The 13,737-nt window shown below is 40.5% G+C and overlaps 1 protein-coding gene across 1 annotated transcript in view; it reads right to left on the bottom strand.

Moving 5' to 3' along the window:
* LOC126299522 (DCN1-like protein 4) overlaps window positions 1–13,737 on the bottom strand; it is a 114,633-nt gene that overhangs the window by 53,793 nt on the left and 47,103 nt on the right. Inside the window, exon 2 of the mRNA XM_049991491.1 lies at window positions 6,456–6,587. Within this exon, the coding sequence (XP_049847448.1) occupies window positions 6,456–6,535 (80 nt within the window). The 5' untranslated portion in view covers window positions 6,536–6,587. The remainder of the gene's footprint in view (window positions 1–6,455; window positions 6,588–13,737) is intronic.

Below are 13,737 nucleotides of genomic sequence, written 5' to 3'. Positions count from 1 at the left end.
GATGCACGGATGCACACCAAGACCGTAGGATCCTACACAGTGCCGTAGGGGACCGCACCGCCACTTCCCAGCAAATTAGGGACACTGTTGCTCCTGGGGTATCGGCGAGGACCATTCGCAACTGTCTCCATGAAGCTGGGCTATGGTCCCGCACACCGTTAGGCCGTCTTCCGCTCACGCCCCAACATCGTGCAGCCCGCCTCCTGTGGTGTCGCGACAGGCGTGAATGGAGGGACGGATGGAGACGTGTCGTCTTCAGCGATGAGAGTCGCTTCTGCCTTGGTGCCAATGATGGTCGTATGCGTGTTTGGCGCCGTGCAGGTGAGCGCCACAATCAGGACTGCATACGACCGAGGCACACAGGGCCAACACCCGGCATCATGGTGTGGGGAGCGATCTCCTACACTGGCCGTACACCTCTGGTGATCGTCGAGGGGACACTGAATAGTGCACGGTACATCCAAACCGTCATCAAACCCATAGTTCTACCATTCCTAGACCGGCAAGGGAACTTGCTGTTCCAACAGGACAATGCACGTCTGCATGTATCCCGTGCCACCCAACGTGCTCTAGAAGGTGTAAGTCAACTACCCTGGCCATCAACATCTCCGGATCTGTCCCCCATTGAGCATGTTTGGGACTGGATGAAGCGTCTCACACGGTCTGCACGTCCAGCACGATCGCTGGTCCAACTGAGGTGCCAGGTGGAAAAGGCATGGCAAGCCGTTGCACAGGACTACATCCACCATCTCTACGATCGTCTCCATGGGAGAATAGCAGCCTGCATTGCTGCGAAAGGTGGATATACACTGTACTAGTGCCGACATTATGCATGCTCTGCTGCCTGTGTCTATGTGCCTGTGGTTCTGTCAATGTGATCATGTGATTTATCTGACCCCAGGAATGTGTCAAAGTTTCCCCTTCCTGGGACAATGAATTCACGGTGTTCTTATTTCAATTTCCAGGAGTGTATGATCAACTGTTTGTCAATGAAATCTGAATACCAATGTGCTCATTAAAAGTAATTCTGTCAACCCTGCAACACACACTTTTACCGACAGGTAGTGAATTACATTTGCTAAATACAGAATTGTACTGTTTTCTTCGCAGAATGAAAGAAAAATCAAAAGTAGAAGCAACATAATTTAAATGTCTTGATCCATAAACAATTACAAGCTCCAGCTTTTGTGGCTTACCACAAATTATTGCTAGATTGTGAAGTACTTACTAACACTGACAAGGTTGCTTTTGTTGTTGATATTCACAGTAAAAGATGAGCTTTCACACATTGTTCATTTTGCTCTGAATTTTTATGCTGTGAATGTTTTTTATGATATTACCCTGGGGAATGCAATGTTTCTCTCTAAGTATAAGGGGCGTTCAAAAAGAAATGAGCCGGAGGCATAATTACAGAAACCAGCACTTGTGTGTTAGAAGTATTGACCCCGCCTATTGAGACACTTGTCCCACTGTGGCAAGGTGTTGAACGGCTGTCGCATAAAATTCCCGGATCTGCGATGTGAACCAGTTCCGCACGTACAGCTGGATGTCGTCATCCACATGAGTGCAGAAAAGGTTATGCTGACCTCCTTTGACCAAGCTGGCCCCCTTCTGATTCATTTGCTACAGCATGGGACAACAGTGAATGCCCAGCGTTACTCACAAACCTTGACCATCCTTCACCAAGCGATCAAATCAAAATGACCATGCAACCTCACCCATGGGGGTCATTCTACTCTATGGGAATGCGAAGCCTCATACAGCCAACACAATCGCGGCACTCCTGCAGAAATTCAAATGGGAGGTTCTCTGAGACCCTCAATACAGTCCGGACCTCTCTCTTTGTGATTAGGCCATTTTTTGTCCCCTTAAAAAGGCTCTGAGGGGCAAACAATTCACCTCTGACAACGACATCCAGCTGCACGTGCAGAAATAGTTCACATTGGTGTCTCGACAGCCAGGGTCAATACTTATAACATTCGGGTACCAGTTTCTGTAATTATGCCTCCGGTTCATTTCTTTTTGAATGCCCCTTACATGAAAATAAAAATCTCAGCAAAAAGTGAAATAATTGGATTTGTGTGTTTTCCATTTTCATTTTACTATTAATTATGTTACATTATACAAGGTGGGGCAGAATGGACCCCCTGATTTGCTGGACAAATTGTAAAGACAAACAAAGATAATCGAATAGGTTTTTGTTTCTGAACACTACATTCAATGCCATTTTGTTTTCATTAGGTTTTGAAAATCATATCGTCCAGATAAACATTGTTTATATGATGGTCGTGCAGTTGATGGTCAAAGTGATCACTGTATCAGGCAGAAACCTACAGATACGTCTGGCCCCCATTTTGACAAGAACTGAGGTTGGAATCTTCCAACACATTGGTTAGGGGGTTGAAGATGGCGTATAAACTGCCGAAGCTGACAGCAAAATAAAATAACAGTTTGGAAATTAGATGGCTGAAAGGTGTTTGATTTGACATTCTCCACTATATGGCGAGTAGCAATCCATCCTTTTCATAATACCGTCAATAATGAAACACGAGACACGATCAACGCAGGAGGTGGGTGGGGCCAGGTGAGTGTCCCCTGGGACTGTGCATGCAATGGGGGCCATCCCTCCTCCAGTCATCACACCCCAATTAATTATAGCAAACACACTGAAGAGCAACAGCATTCACTAATCAACCAGTTGCAACACCTAAAATGGAGAAACAGGGTGTGACAGTGGAAGGGAGCAAACCACACCTAAAGCAATTAATACACAGGAAAAGAGGGATAACACAGGCAGCTGGCAAGAGAGGTAGGGTCTAGAACCACCCGCCTCTCCTGCTACAGTATGTAGAGGGAGATGCCCTGGCCCCTGCCCTTGTGTCCCGGTCCTCACCCCTGCGCTTTAAATTGTGCAGCAGTGGAGACTAATCAAAAGTTATCCATTTTGCAATTTTCCCAATGAGTCTACTTCTCCAAATTTATCTTCTATTTGCTCCACCAAAAACATAATGGTTTCATCCCTTTGAAAGTATCTCCATTGTTTCGTTCCCAGTCTTCTGGCTTCTCTCTCTTCCCATTGGGTAGCCAGGGTAGGGAAAGCAGTTCTATGGTAACTATCTGTATTGAATTATTTATATTTATTTATCAAGATACTAAGACCAGTATGGGCACTGATTTGGTTGAGTTCACTGCATTTCATGTGCAAAATGTCTGCCCTGATGCCACTTACTCTACTCAAGAGCTCTCCCCAGGCATAATCCAGAACAGCAAAGGTCATCTGGCATGATGGCCATTGCCAGGAGACCTGATGTCCCAAGAATATGGGCATCTACTCCTTGGCATGCATGGTATGCTAACAGCTAAAGCTACAAAAATGTAATCCCTGTGCTGTCAGGGGGGCTACACCAAAAGGGTAAATAATGACCCAATCACATCAGATTGGCTACCGTGTTGGCTTTTAAGCACATACACAAGTCTACGTGGATACTGTGCACAAAAGATCTTCAATGCTGTAGGCAGATGGTGCTGCTAGGGTTTTCTTCCCCAGTCAGTCCATACTACAGAAAATATTTTGAAATTTGAGGTTAAATCCAAAAGGGGACCAAAATTAATTTCAGCCAAAAACTCATGCGAAGTAAATGGACAGCTAAGTAAATTAAATCAAATGGGACCTAGAGATACAGCACAGTCACCATCAAAGACTGCCACCATGGAAAAGGAATTAAAGATAAGTAAGGGTAGTCAAATGGAAGAGTGTAGCACAAGAAACGAGGTAGATGCTGTAATGGCTTACGGCCCTATGCTCGCCGGGCATGCACAAACAAGAGTTGTGAGCGCCATCTGAAAGCAATAGTATGAGTTATCAACTGAATTTGTGATTGGATTCAGGATTTCCCAAGTATGGTGCAGAATGTTATCTTTAATGTTGGTTCATACACATATGTACAAGTAACTTCAAGTATGCACTAGCAAACTGTACTGTGGTAGGTGCTCATCGCAATGTATATTTATGACTAGTCAGACAATATTAGTAGTAGCATCAGACTTTTTGCAGATGATGCCATTTATCTATAATGGAGTACTTTCCGATACCTGCACAAATATTCAGTCAGACTTTGATATTATTTAAAATGATGCAAAGACTGACAACCTGCTTTAAATGTTCAAAAATGTGAGATTTTCCACTTCAAAAATAAAAATCCTGTGACTGCAATATCAATGAGTCTTAACAGAAATCAGTCACTAAATCTGGTGGCAGACTTCGATCTACTGGCAGTATACTGAGAAAATGCAGTCACTTTACAATGGAGTCTGCTTACAAATCGTTTGTGTGCTATGTGATAGAATACTGCTGAAGTGTGTGGGATCCATACCAAACAGGACTAACAAGAGATAAAGTAGCACAAATGTTGAACTTTCAAAGCACCTTCTGTAAGAATGTTGCTGTGTGTATACAAATATTTTGCCTCTTAAGTGATAAATGTGACGAGCAGCTATGTGTAAAGTATCTACAATGGATACAAGCATTTATACACTGAAGTGCCAAAGAAACTGGCATAGGCATGCATATTCAAAAATATGCAGTGAGTCTGAACATGGTGCTATAGTTGGTGCATAAGTGATGGGGTACAGCATTCCAAGGTAGGATGAAGTAGGCATTTTCTCATACGACCATTAGACGAGTGTACTATGAATATCAGGAATCTGGTAAAACATCAAATCTCTGACAACACTGCAGCCGAAATAAGATCGTGCAAGAATGGGACCAACAAAGACTGAAGAGAATCATTCAGTGTGACAGAAGTGCAACCCTTCTAAAAATTGCTCCAGATTTCAATGCTGGGCCATCAACAAGTGTCAGTGTGCAAACCAATCAACAAAACTTCATCTAAATGGGTTTTGGAGCCAAAGGCCAACTCGTGTACCCTTGATGACTGCACAACACAAAGCTTTACACCTTACCTGGGCCCATCAACACAAACATTGGACTGTTAATGACTGTAAACATATTGCCTGGTCAGGCGAGTCATTTTAAATTGTATCAAGTGGAAAGACGTGTAAGGGTATGGAGACAACCTCATGAATCCAAAGACCCTGCATGTCAGCAGGGGACTGTTCCAGCAGGTGGAGGCTGTGTAATGGTGTGGGGCATGTGCAGTTGGAGTGACATGGGACCCCCGATACATCTAGATGCAACTCTCACAGGTGACATATGTAAGCATCTAGTCTTATCACCTGCATTCATTGATGTCCACTGTGCATTCCAACAGACTTTGGCAATACCAGCAGGACAATGCAACACCCCACATATCCAGAATTGCTAGAGAGTAGCTCAAGGAACACACTTCCGAGTTTAACCACTTCCACCAGCCACAAAACTCCCCAGACCTGAAAATTATTGAGCATATCTGGGATGTCATGCAATGTGCTGTTCACAAGAAATCTCCACCCCCATGTACTCTTACAGATTTATGGACAGCCCTGCAGGATTCATGGTGTCAATTCCCTCCAGCTGTATTTCAGGCATTAGTCAAGTCCATGCCACATTGTGTTGCAGCTCTTCAGTATGCTTGTGTGGAGCCTACACAATATTAGACAGGTGTACCAGTTTCTTTGGCTCTTCAGTGTATATTAAACAATAAAAAAATTATGGGTGGCTGGCCATCAACATATGATAAAGTGATCATTAGTAACAAACTACCAGGCATACACTGCCATCACCAATACTGTGACAAGATTAGCAAATGAATTTTGATGCATTATTTGCTACTCAGGTTGAGATCTAAATTATCCAGCTCTGTGCTAACCCACTATTGTTACTAACAGTGAGTACTACAGTAATGCGTAATTTGTGATTTTATAGGATGTTCAAGAAACTGAACTGGATAGTTGTATCCTCATAGCACATGAATTGGTACATCCTTTGAATGTGCCCTTAATATCTGATCTGTTTAAGGAAGTTTACTCAATATGTGTGAGAGGAAACTACCATACATTTAAACCAACATACTCTGGTACAGTGTTCTGTTTAATAGGAATCTACCATCTCCAGAGGCATTCAAGCATAAACAACAGCACTAAAGGTGTCTGAAACAATAATACTAGTATATAACAGTGAAACAACAACAACATCATTCAGCCAGTATAATATACCTAGAGCCAAATCTAACATATCACAATCCCAATTCAGTTTTTGAAAAGGTATTCTATTTTACTCCATCTCAATACACATAATATGTGCCTTTTTCACATGCAGCACTGTCAATAACAATTACCCAAGTGCAGCAAGTATGTCAGCACACATGGACAGGCTATGTACCAATATCATTTCCAACGAGAAAAATAATCTCAATAAAAAAAGATTGGTCTCCCACTGAGGGACTGCCTACATGTATTTCAAAGTAATTTAAATTCAGATTCACTCACTCGCTCGCTCACTCTAGAAACATTGGTACCTGACATGACTCCTTGCACGCTTGCTGAACTGGCGCTCATCTTCTGTGACGAGCTCGATACGCCTCTTGTTTCGTGGCATGGTGCGATCACAGGTGCGCCCCTCACGCACCTGGTCTTTAAAACTTCAGAACCTTTAAAAAGAAAATGTTATTTTAAAAATTTTTGCAGTGTCAAGTGACAAAAATCTTACCAGCAAATATGAGAGCTTAGTAAAGAACTGCAGCAACCAGATATATTATAACAGAAAAACAAATTTATAAGTAGTATCTGTCATACACTGTCATCATGTCATTCTTAATTCAGTGAATCCACATTCTCCGCACATAAGTCACATGCACTGACTGAGCAGCTATACAGGCATACAAATTTCCTTATGTCAGGGCAAGAGATTATTTCATCCTAGATTATGACAATCCTTGACCAAGCTGGTAATTCCATGGAAGTTGTGACCATCGCAACAACTTGGTCGAAAAACATCAGTGCACTTTTGACACACTGCTCAGAATGCTCCGCAGATCATTACAACACTGAGAACAGCTGTACAAAAAGAATACTTTATTTTCTCTGGGATTCACAGACAACATTAGTTGTTATATTGCTGTTAAGTGCATTATTCCTGTTTACTCTGCTCACACTGCAGTGTGTTGCTATAATGAATTGACAACCATTCTGTACACCTAAAACTTTTTCTTAGCACAAACATTGATAGTGCATGACAACACAGACAAATATTTCATGTTTCTAGATCCAGGATAAGTCCCCTCAGATCTAACATCGTGGTTTAGTTATTATTTCTGGATTTATGGAATCTGGTGTAGTTAGCATTGCTCATATACCAGCTGGTTGACACACTGAGCTTTCTTTTGGGGGGGAACAGAGTTCAAATTCCCATACAATCATCCTGATTTACGTTTCCCAAGATTTTTAAATCACTTGAGACATACGCCAAAATTGTTACATTGATAAATACATGGCTGATTGCCTCCACTATCCCTGAAAAATTTAAGCTTGCGTTCTGTCTGTAACAGTATCAATTTTTTGCTAGAATATTCAATTTTCACCTTGCTTCTTCACATAGAGAGAGATATTAGGAACTTAAGGTTCTGATATGTAGAAGAATTGTGGGCAATGCCACATATCTTTAGTCCACTCTTTAATTTTTTAAGCTCACAAATAAATTCTAAGCTGACTGTCATTGACCACATAGGAACTCGTGCATAAAACTAACCATATTTAAAAAAACATTTCTACCTGCGGAATATTACAGGAGTAAAAGTAAATTATTTTTAAATATGTTAATTTTAAATGTCATGTGCTAGGCAGTATCCCAGAGCTAAAGAAGTAGTTGTCTCTAAAATATGGTGCCCTAAGATTTTACTAAATTAAAGCTAAATAAATGCTGAGGGACATGACCAAATGCACTGTCAACTCTAATGGCAACAGATCACATTGAGACACTTGGTTTAAAAATCATAAAATAAGATTGTATGCAAGGAAGACACTTCGCGACACCAGAAGGTTTCAAACAGATTACATAATTCTATAACAATAAGGCACAGATTTTGAATAAGTTTGTAAAACGCAAAACATTCTCAGAGGTAGATGTGGGCTCTGACCATAACTTATTCATTATGACCTGCACTAAAGGAAATATAGAAAGCTAGGAAATTAAGGAGACCTGATCTTTCAAACAGAGGATCAGAAGTTGTTGAGAGATTCAAAGAGAGCATTGGGCACTTATAGACAAACAGGGAAAAGAAATACAACAGACAGCAAATTGGTGACTGAGAGCTGAGATAGTGAATGCAGCAGTGGATCCAGCAGGCAAAAAGGAAAGTCCAAGTAAAAGTCCTTGGATAACACAGAAGATATTGAATTTAACTGATGAAAGGGAAAAATATAAAAATGCACCAAATGAAGTAGTCAAACGGAGATTACAGACATTATACCATGGTGACCCAAGCTTGACATTATGAAATGTGTGATATCACATTCTAGTATCTGCCACCATACCATGTGTTACATATTTTTGGAATGTAGATTACATTATTTCTTTCTTTGAATGATAAACTGCCAAAGACTAATGCATCAATTACAGAAAAAATGTAGTAAAAAGGTCTTGTTTAACTTTATTTTTTTTTTTACAAAATACGAACTGAATATTTGACTGTATTTCTTAATCTTGTATCAAAGACTCAGAGGCTGTAGTACTAAAATTCACTGAGTAATTGCAAAGTAAATTGAAATTATTTTGATATCATTGTTCGCACAGTATATTTTATTAATTTTCTATCTAAACATGCATTTCCACATAAATTCTTGCCACAGGAAATCTTATTTTATTTTGTACTAACAAATTTTCTACAAAATTCAATAAACGCAGACTGTAATTCCAATAATTATTATGTTAAAACAATGCAATTTGCAACAGCCATTGTCATCACATATTTATAGACGGCAACAGTGGGGCAGAGAAATGTTGTCTGTTAGTTAGCTACAAGTCTACCTTGGGTGCAAAGTTTTAATATCCCATGTTAGTTTTATTAAAAAATAGAAATTTTGCAGTGTGCCTGTTCACGAGACATGGAAGTGTAATAAACTGTGAAAGCTAAACTTAAAAATATTGGCTCATCTATATTTTCTATTTTACCGTACACAACACAATTCATAGGTCAGTCTGTGAAGTGCAGATTAACAATGCTTATCACTGTGCGCAGCTATAGCATAAAAGCAGATGTGTATCAAACTCTGTCTTAAATGTACATTCTGCTCACAAAATTTAATAACACGCAATGCTTACCTGTAAAAGGTTGTCACTTTAGTGACAAACTTTGAATCTTGTATCCATTATTTGACAGACAAGATGAATAGTACAATGTTCAAAACATGAGATTGACAGAAAGTGCAAATTGGCACAGCAGGACTGGTTGGAAGAGACATACATGACTGTAGGAGCATGCATGATATGGGAAAGATAGGTGCAGCTTATAGGAAATTTAAGGAGACCTTTGGAGGAAAGACAAAAACCTGTACGAATATTAAGATTTCAGATGCTCAACCCATAGTAACCAAAATGGGAAGGCTAAAGGTGGAAGGAACACCTAGAGAGTCTATAAAATGGAAACAAACTTTAGCGTATTATTATAGGAAGAGAAGAGGAAGTAAATGAAGATGAGATGTAAGATATGATCCATGAGAAGAATTTGGCAGAGCTTTGGAAGACTGAAGTATAGAATGTCTCAGAATTATTGATATCCTTTGGAAAGCCAGTCATGACAAAAGTATTCCACTGCATATGCAAGATTCATCAGGCAAGTAAAAGACTTGCCGTCTTAAAGAAGAATCTGATAATTTCAATTCCAAAGAAGCCAAGCACTGACAGGTGTGAATAGTATCAAACCATCAATTTATTAAGTTACGGTTGTGAAATAGTGACACAGATTACACACAGAGGAACGGTAAAAACTGGTAGAAGCCAACCTCAGGGAGTATCAGACTGTGTGCTGAATAAATGTATGAGCAAACAAGGCCACCTTCACCTCACAATTTACCTTAGAAAAAAGAGAGCGAAGAAAGGCAAACCTACATTTCATGGCATTTGTAGATAGATTTTCTGAAAATGTGGACTGGAATACACACTCTGGAATTCTAAATGCAGCAAGGATACAATACAGGGAGTGAAAAGTTATCCACAACTCGTACAGAAACCAGATTGCAGTTATAAGATTCAAAAGGCACAACACAAAAGCAGTCCTCGAGAAGGAAGTGGGACAAGGTTGTAACCTCTTTTCAATATTATTCAATCTCTACAAGAGCAAGCAGTAAAGTAAAGTGGAAGAGCATTTTGGAAATGGAGAAGAAATAAATACTTGCACTTTGCCAATAACATTGTAACTCTGTTAGAGGTGGCAAAAAAAGGAAATGAATCTTGTCTCTGAAAGAGTTTATAGGATGAATATCGACAAAAGTAAAAGAAGGTTAGTGGAATGTAATCACATTAAATCAGATGATGATAACAAATATTGCATTAGGAACTCTGACACAAAAAGTAGCATTTAAGTTTTATTATTTTAGTAGCAAAATAACTGACAAAGTAGAAAACATATGAAGTGCAGATGCAATAGCAAGAAAAGCATTTCTGAAAAACATAAAAATGTTAATGCTGAATATAAAATTAAGTGTTAGGAGGTCTCTCTCAAGATTTTTGTATGGAGTGTAGCCCTGTACAGAAGTGAAACCTGGACGATAAGCACTTCAAACGAGAGAAAGAAGTTTATTTAAATGTGATGGTACAGACAATGTTTAGAATTAGATGGGTAGGCCACAGAACTAATGAGCAAGTACTGAATCAAAGTGGGAGGAAATGAAATTTGTAGCATAACTTGAATAAAGAAATGGATCAGTTGATAGGACATGCTGAGACAGCAAAAATTGTCAATTTGATAATGGAAGGAAGTACACAGCATAGAAACTGTAGAGGGAGATCAAGGCTTGAAAATAGTAAGCAGGTCTAAATGTGTGTAAAGTGCAGTATGGAGAAACAGCTAAAGAGGCCTGCCAACGATAGCCTTGTGTGGGGAGCTGTACCAAACCAGGCTTTGGACTGACGACGACAACGACAACAGACAAATTTACAAGCACGAAACTTCCGGGCACATTAAAACTGTGTGCTGAACCGAGACTAACTCTGGACCTTTGCCTTTCGCGGGCAAGTGCTCTACCGACTGAGCTACCCAAGCACGACTCACACCCGTCCTCACAGCTTTACTTACGCCAATATCTCTTCTCCTACCTTCCACTGCACAGTGAAAATCTCATTCTGGAACTTACAAGCATGAAAAGGGGAGATGGGATGTGACAGGAATATAGTAGTTTGAATGTGAAGTACACTAATGAAAAAGAAACCGTAGTACATACAAAAATTAAGGAAAGCAAGGCTGCCTACAATTCCGTAATTACAGGTTACAAAATTTGCCGTTCTCCACACCAAAACATTTTGCACAAAATCCAAGCAAAATCTACATCTACATCCATACTCCGCAAGCCACCTGACCGTGTGTGGCGCAGGGTACCCTGAGTACCTCTATCGGTTCTCCCTTTTATTCCAGTCTCTTATTGTTCGTGGAAAGAAGGATTGTCGGTATGCTTCTGTGTGGGCTCTAATCTCTCTGGTTTTATCCCCATGGTCTCTTCGCGAGATATACGTAGGAGGGAGCAATATACTGCTTGACTCTTCGGTGGAGGTATGTTCTTGAAACTTTAACAAAAGCCCGTACCGAGCTACTGAGCGTATCTCCTGCAGAGTCTTCCACTGGAAGTTTATCCATCATCTCCATAACGCTTTCGCGATTACTAGATGATCCTGTAACGAAGCGCGCTACTCTCCGTTGGATCTTCTCTATCTCTTCTATCAACCCTATCTGGTACGGATCCCACACTGTTGAGCAGTATTCAAGCAGTGGGCGAAGAAGCGTATTGTAACCTACTTCCTTTGTTTTCGGATTGTGTTTCCTTAGGATTCTTCCAATGAATCTCAGTCTGGTATCTGCTTTACCGACGAGCAACTTTATATGATCATTCTATTTTAAATCACTCCTAATGCGTACTCCCAGATAATTTATGGAATTAACTGCTTCCAGTCGCTGACCTGCTATTTTGTAGCTAAATGATAAGGGATGTATCTTTCTACGTATTTGCAGCACATTACACTTGTCTACATTGAGATTCAATTGCCATACCCTGCACCATGTGTCAATTTGCTGCAGATCCTCCTGCATTTCAGTACAATTTTTCATTGTTGCAACCTCTCGATACACCACAGCATCATCAGCAAAAAGCCTAGTGAACTTCAAATGTCCTCCACCAGGTCATTTATGTATGTTGTGAATAGCAACGATCCTATGACACACCCGCAGCACAACTGAAATCACTCTTACTTCGGAAGACTTCTCTCCGTTGAGAATGACATGCTGCGTTCTGTTATCTAGGAACTCCTCAATCCAATCACACAATTGGTCTGATAGTCCATATGCTCTTACTTTGTTCATTAAATGACTGTGGGGAACTGTGTCAAATGCCTTGCGGAAGTCAAGAAACACGCCATCTACCTGTGAACCCGTGTGTATGGCCCTCTGAGTCTCATGGACGAATAGCGCGAGCTGGGTTTCACACGACCGTCTGTTTTGAAACCCATGCTGATTCCTACAGAGTAGATTTCTAGCCTCCAGAAAAGTCATTATAGTCGAACATAATACGTGTTCCAAAATTCTACAACTGATCGACGTTAAAAATATAGGTCTATAGTTCTGCACATCTGTTTGACGTCCCTTCTTGAAAACGGGGATGACCTGTGCCCTTTTCCAATCCTTTGGAACGCTACGCTCTTCTAGAGACCTATGGTACACCGCTGCAAGAAGAGAGGCAAGTTCCTTCGCGTACTCTATGTAAAATCGAACTGGTATCCCATCAGGTCCAGCGGCCTTTCCTCTTTTGAGCGATTTTAATTGTTTCTCTATCCCTCTGTCATTCTCTGTTTCAGTACCATTTTGGTCACAGAGTGTCTGGACATTTTGTTTTGATCCACCTACCGCTTTGACATAAGACCAAAATTTCTTAGGATTTTCAGCCAAGTCAGTACATAGAACTACTTTCAAATTCATTGAACGCCTCTCGCATAGCTCTCCTCACACTACATTTCGCTTCACATAATTTTTGTTTGTCTGCAAGACTTTGGCTATGTTTATGTTTGCTGTGAAGTTCCTTTTGCTTCCGAAGCAGTTTTCTAACTGTTTTTGTACCACAAATACCTCAATAATAAGACAGTAATGGATGCATATCCCATTCCAAACATATCGGAGACTTTGGATCACTTAAGACAGTGCCAGTATTTTTCTACGATGGATCTGAGAGATGGTTATCATTTAAAGGTGGCTCCAGAGGATCGTCCAAGAACTGCTTTATCTACATCTGGAGGCCATTATCAGTACATTAGAATGCCATTGGGTTTGAAAAACGCTCCAGCAATGTTTCAGAGATTGCTAGACAGTGTCTTGAGGGGTTTGAAACCACGGCAGGATCTTTTCTATTTGGATGAAATTATTGTGTTTTCAAGTAGTAGGGAGCAACAGACAGCAGTTAAGGGAAGTCTTTACGAGGTTAAGGGCAGCTTGTTTGACTTTGAGCCTGGAGAAGTGTCATTCTGCATTAGAAAAATGCAAACATTTGGGTCATATTATCAGTATGGATGGAGTGCAAACAGATCCGAGGTTGGTACAGGCTGGT

The sequence above is a fragment of the Schistocerca gregaria genome, chromosome X, assembly GCF_023897955.1.
Source record: "Schistocerca gregaria isolate iqSchGreg1 chromosome X, iqSchGreg1.2, whole genome shotgun sequence".
In the NCBI taxonomy this organism is placed as follows: Eukaryota; Metazoa; Arthropoda; class Insecta; order Orthoptera; family Acrididae; genus Schistocerca; species Schistocerca gregaria.
Note: the sequence above shows the minus strand (reverse complement) of the source record. Positions and strands in the feature narration are given on the sequence as shown.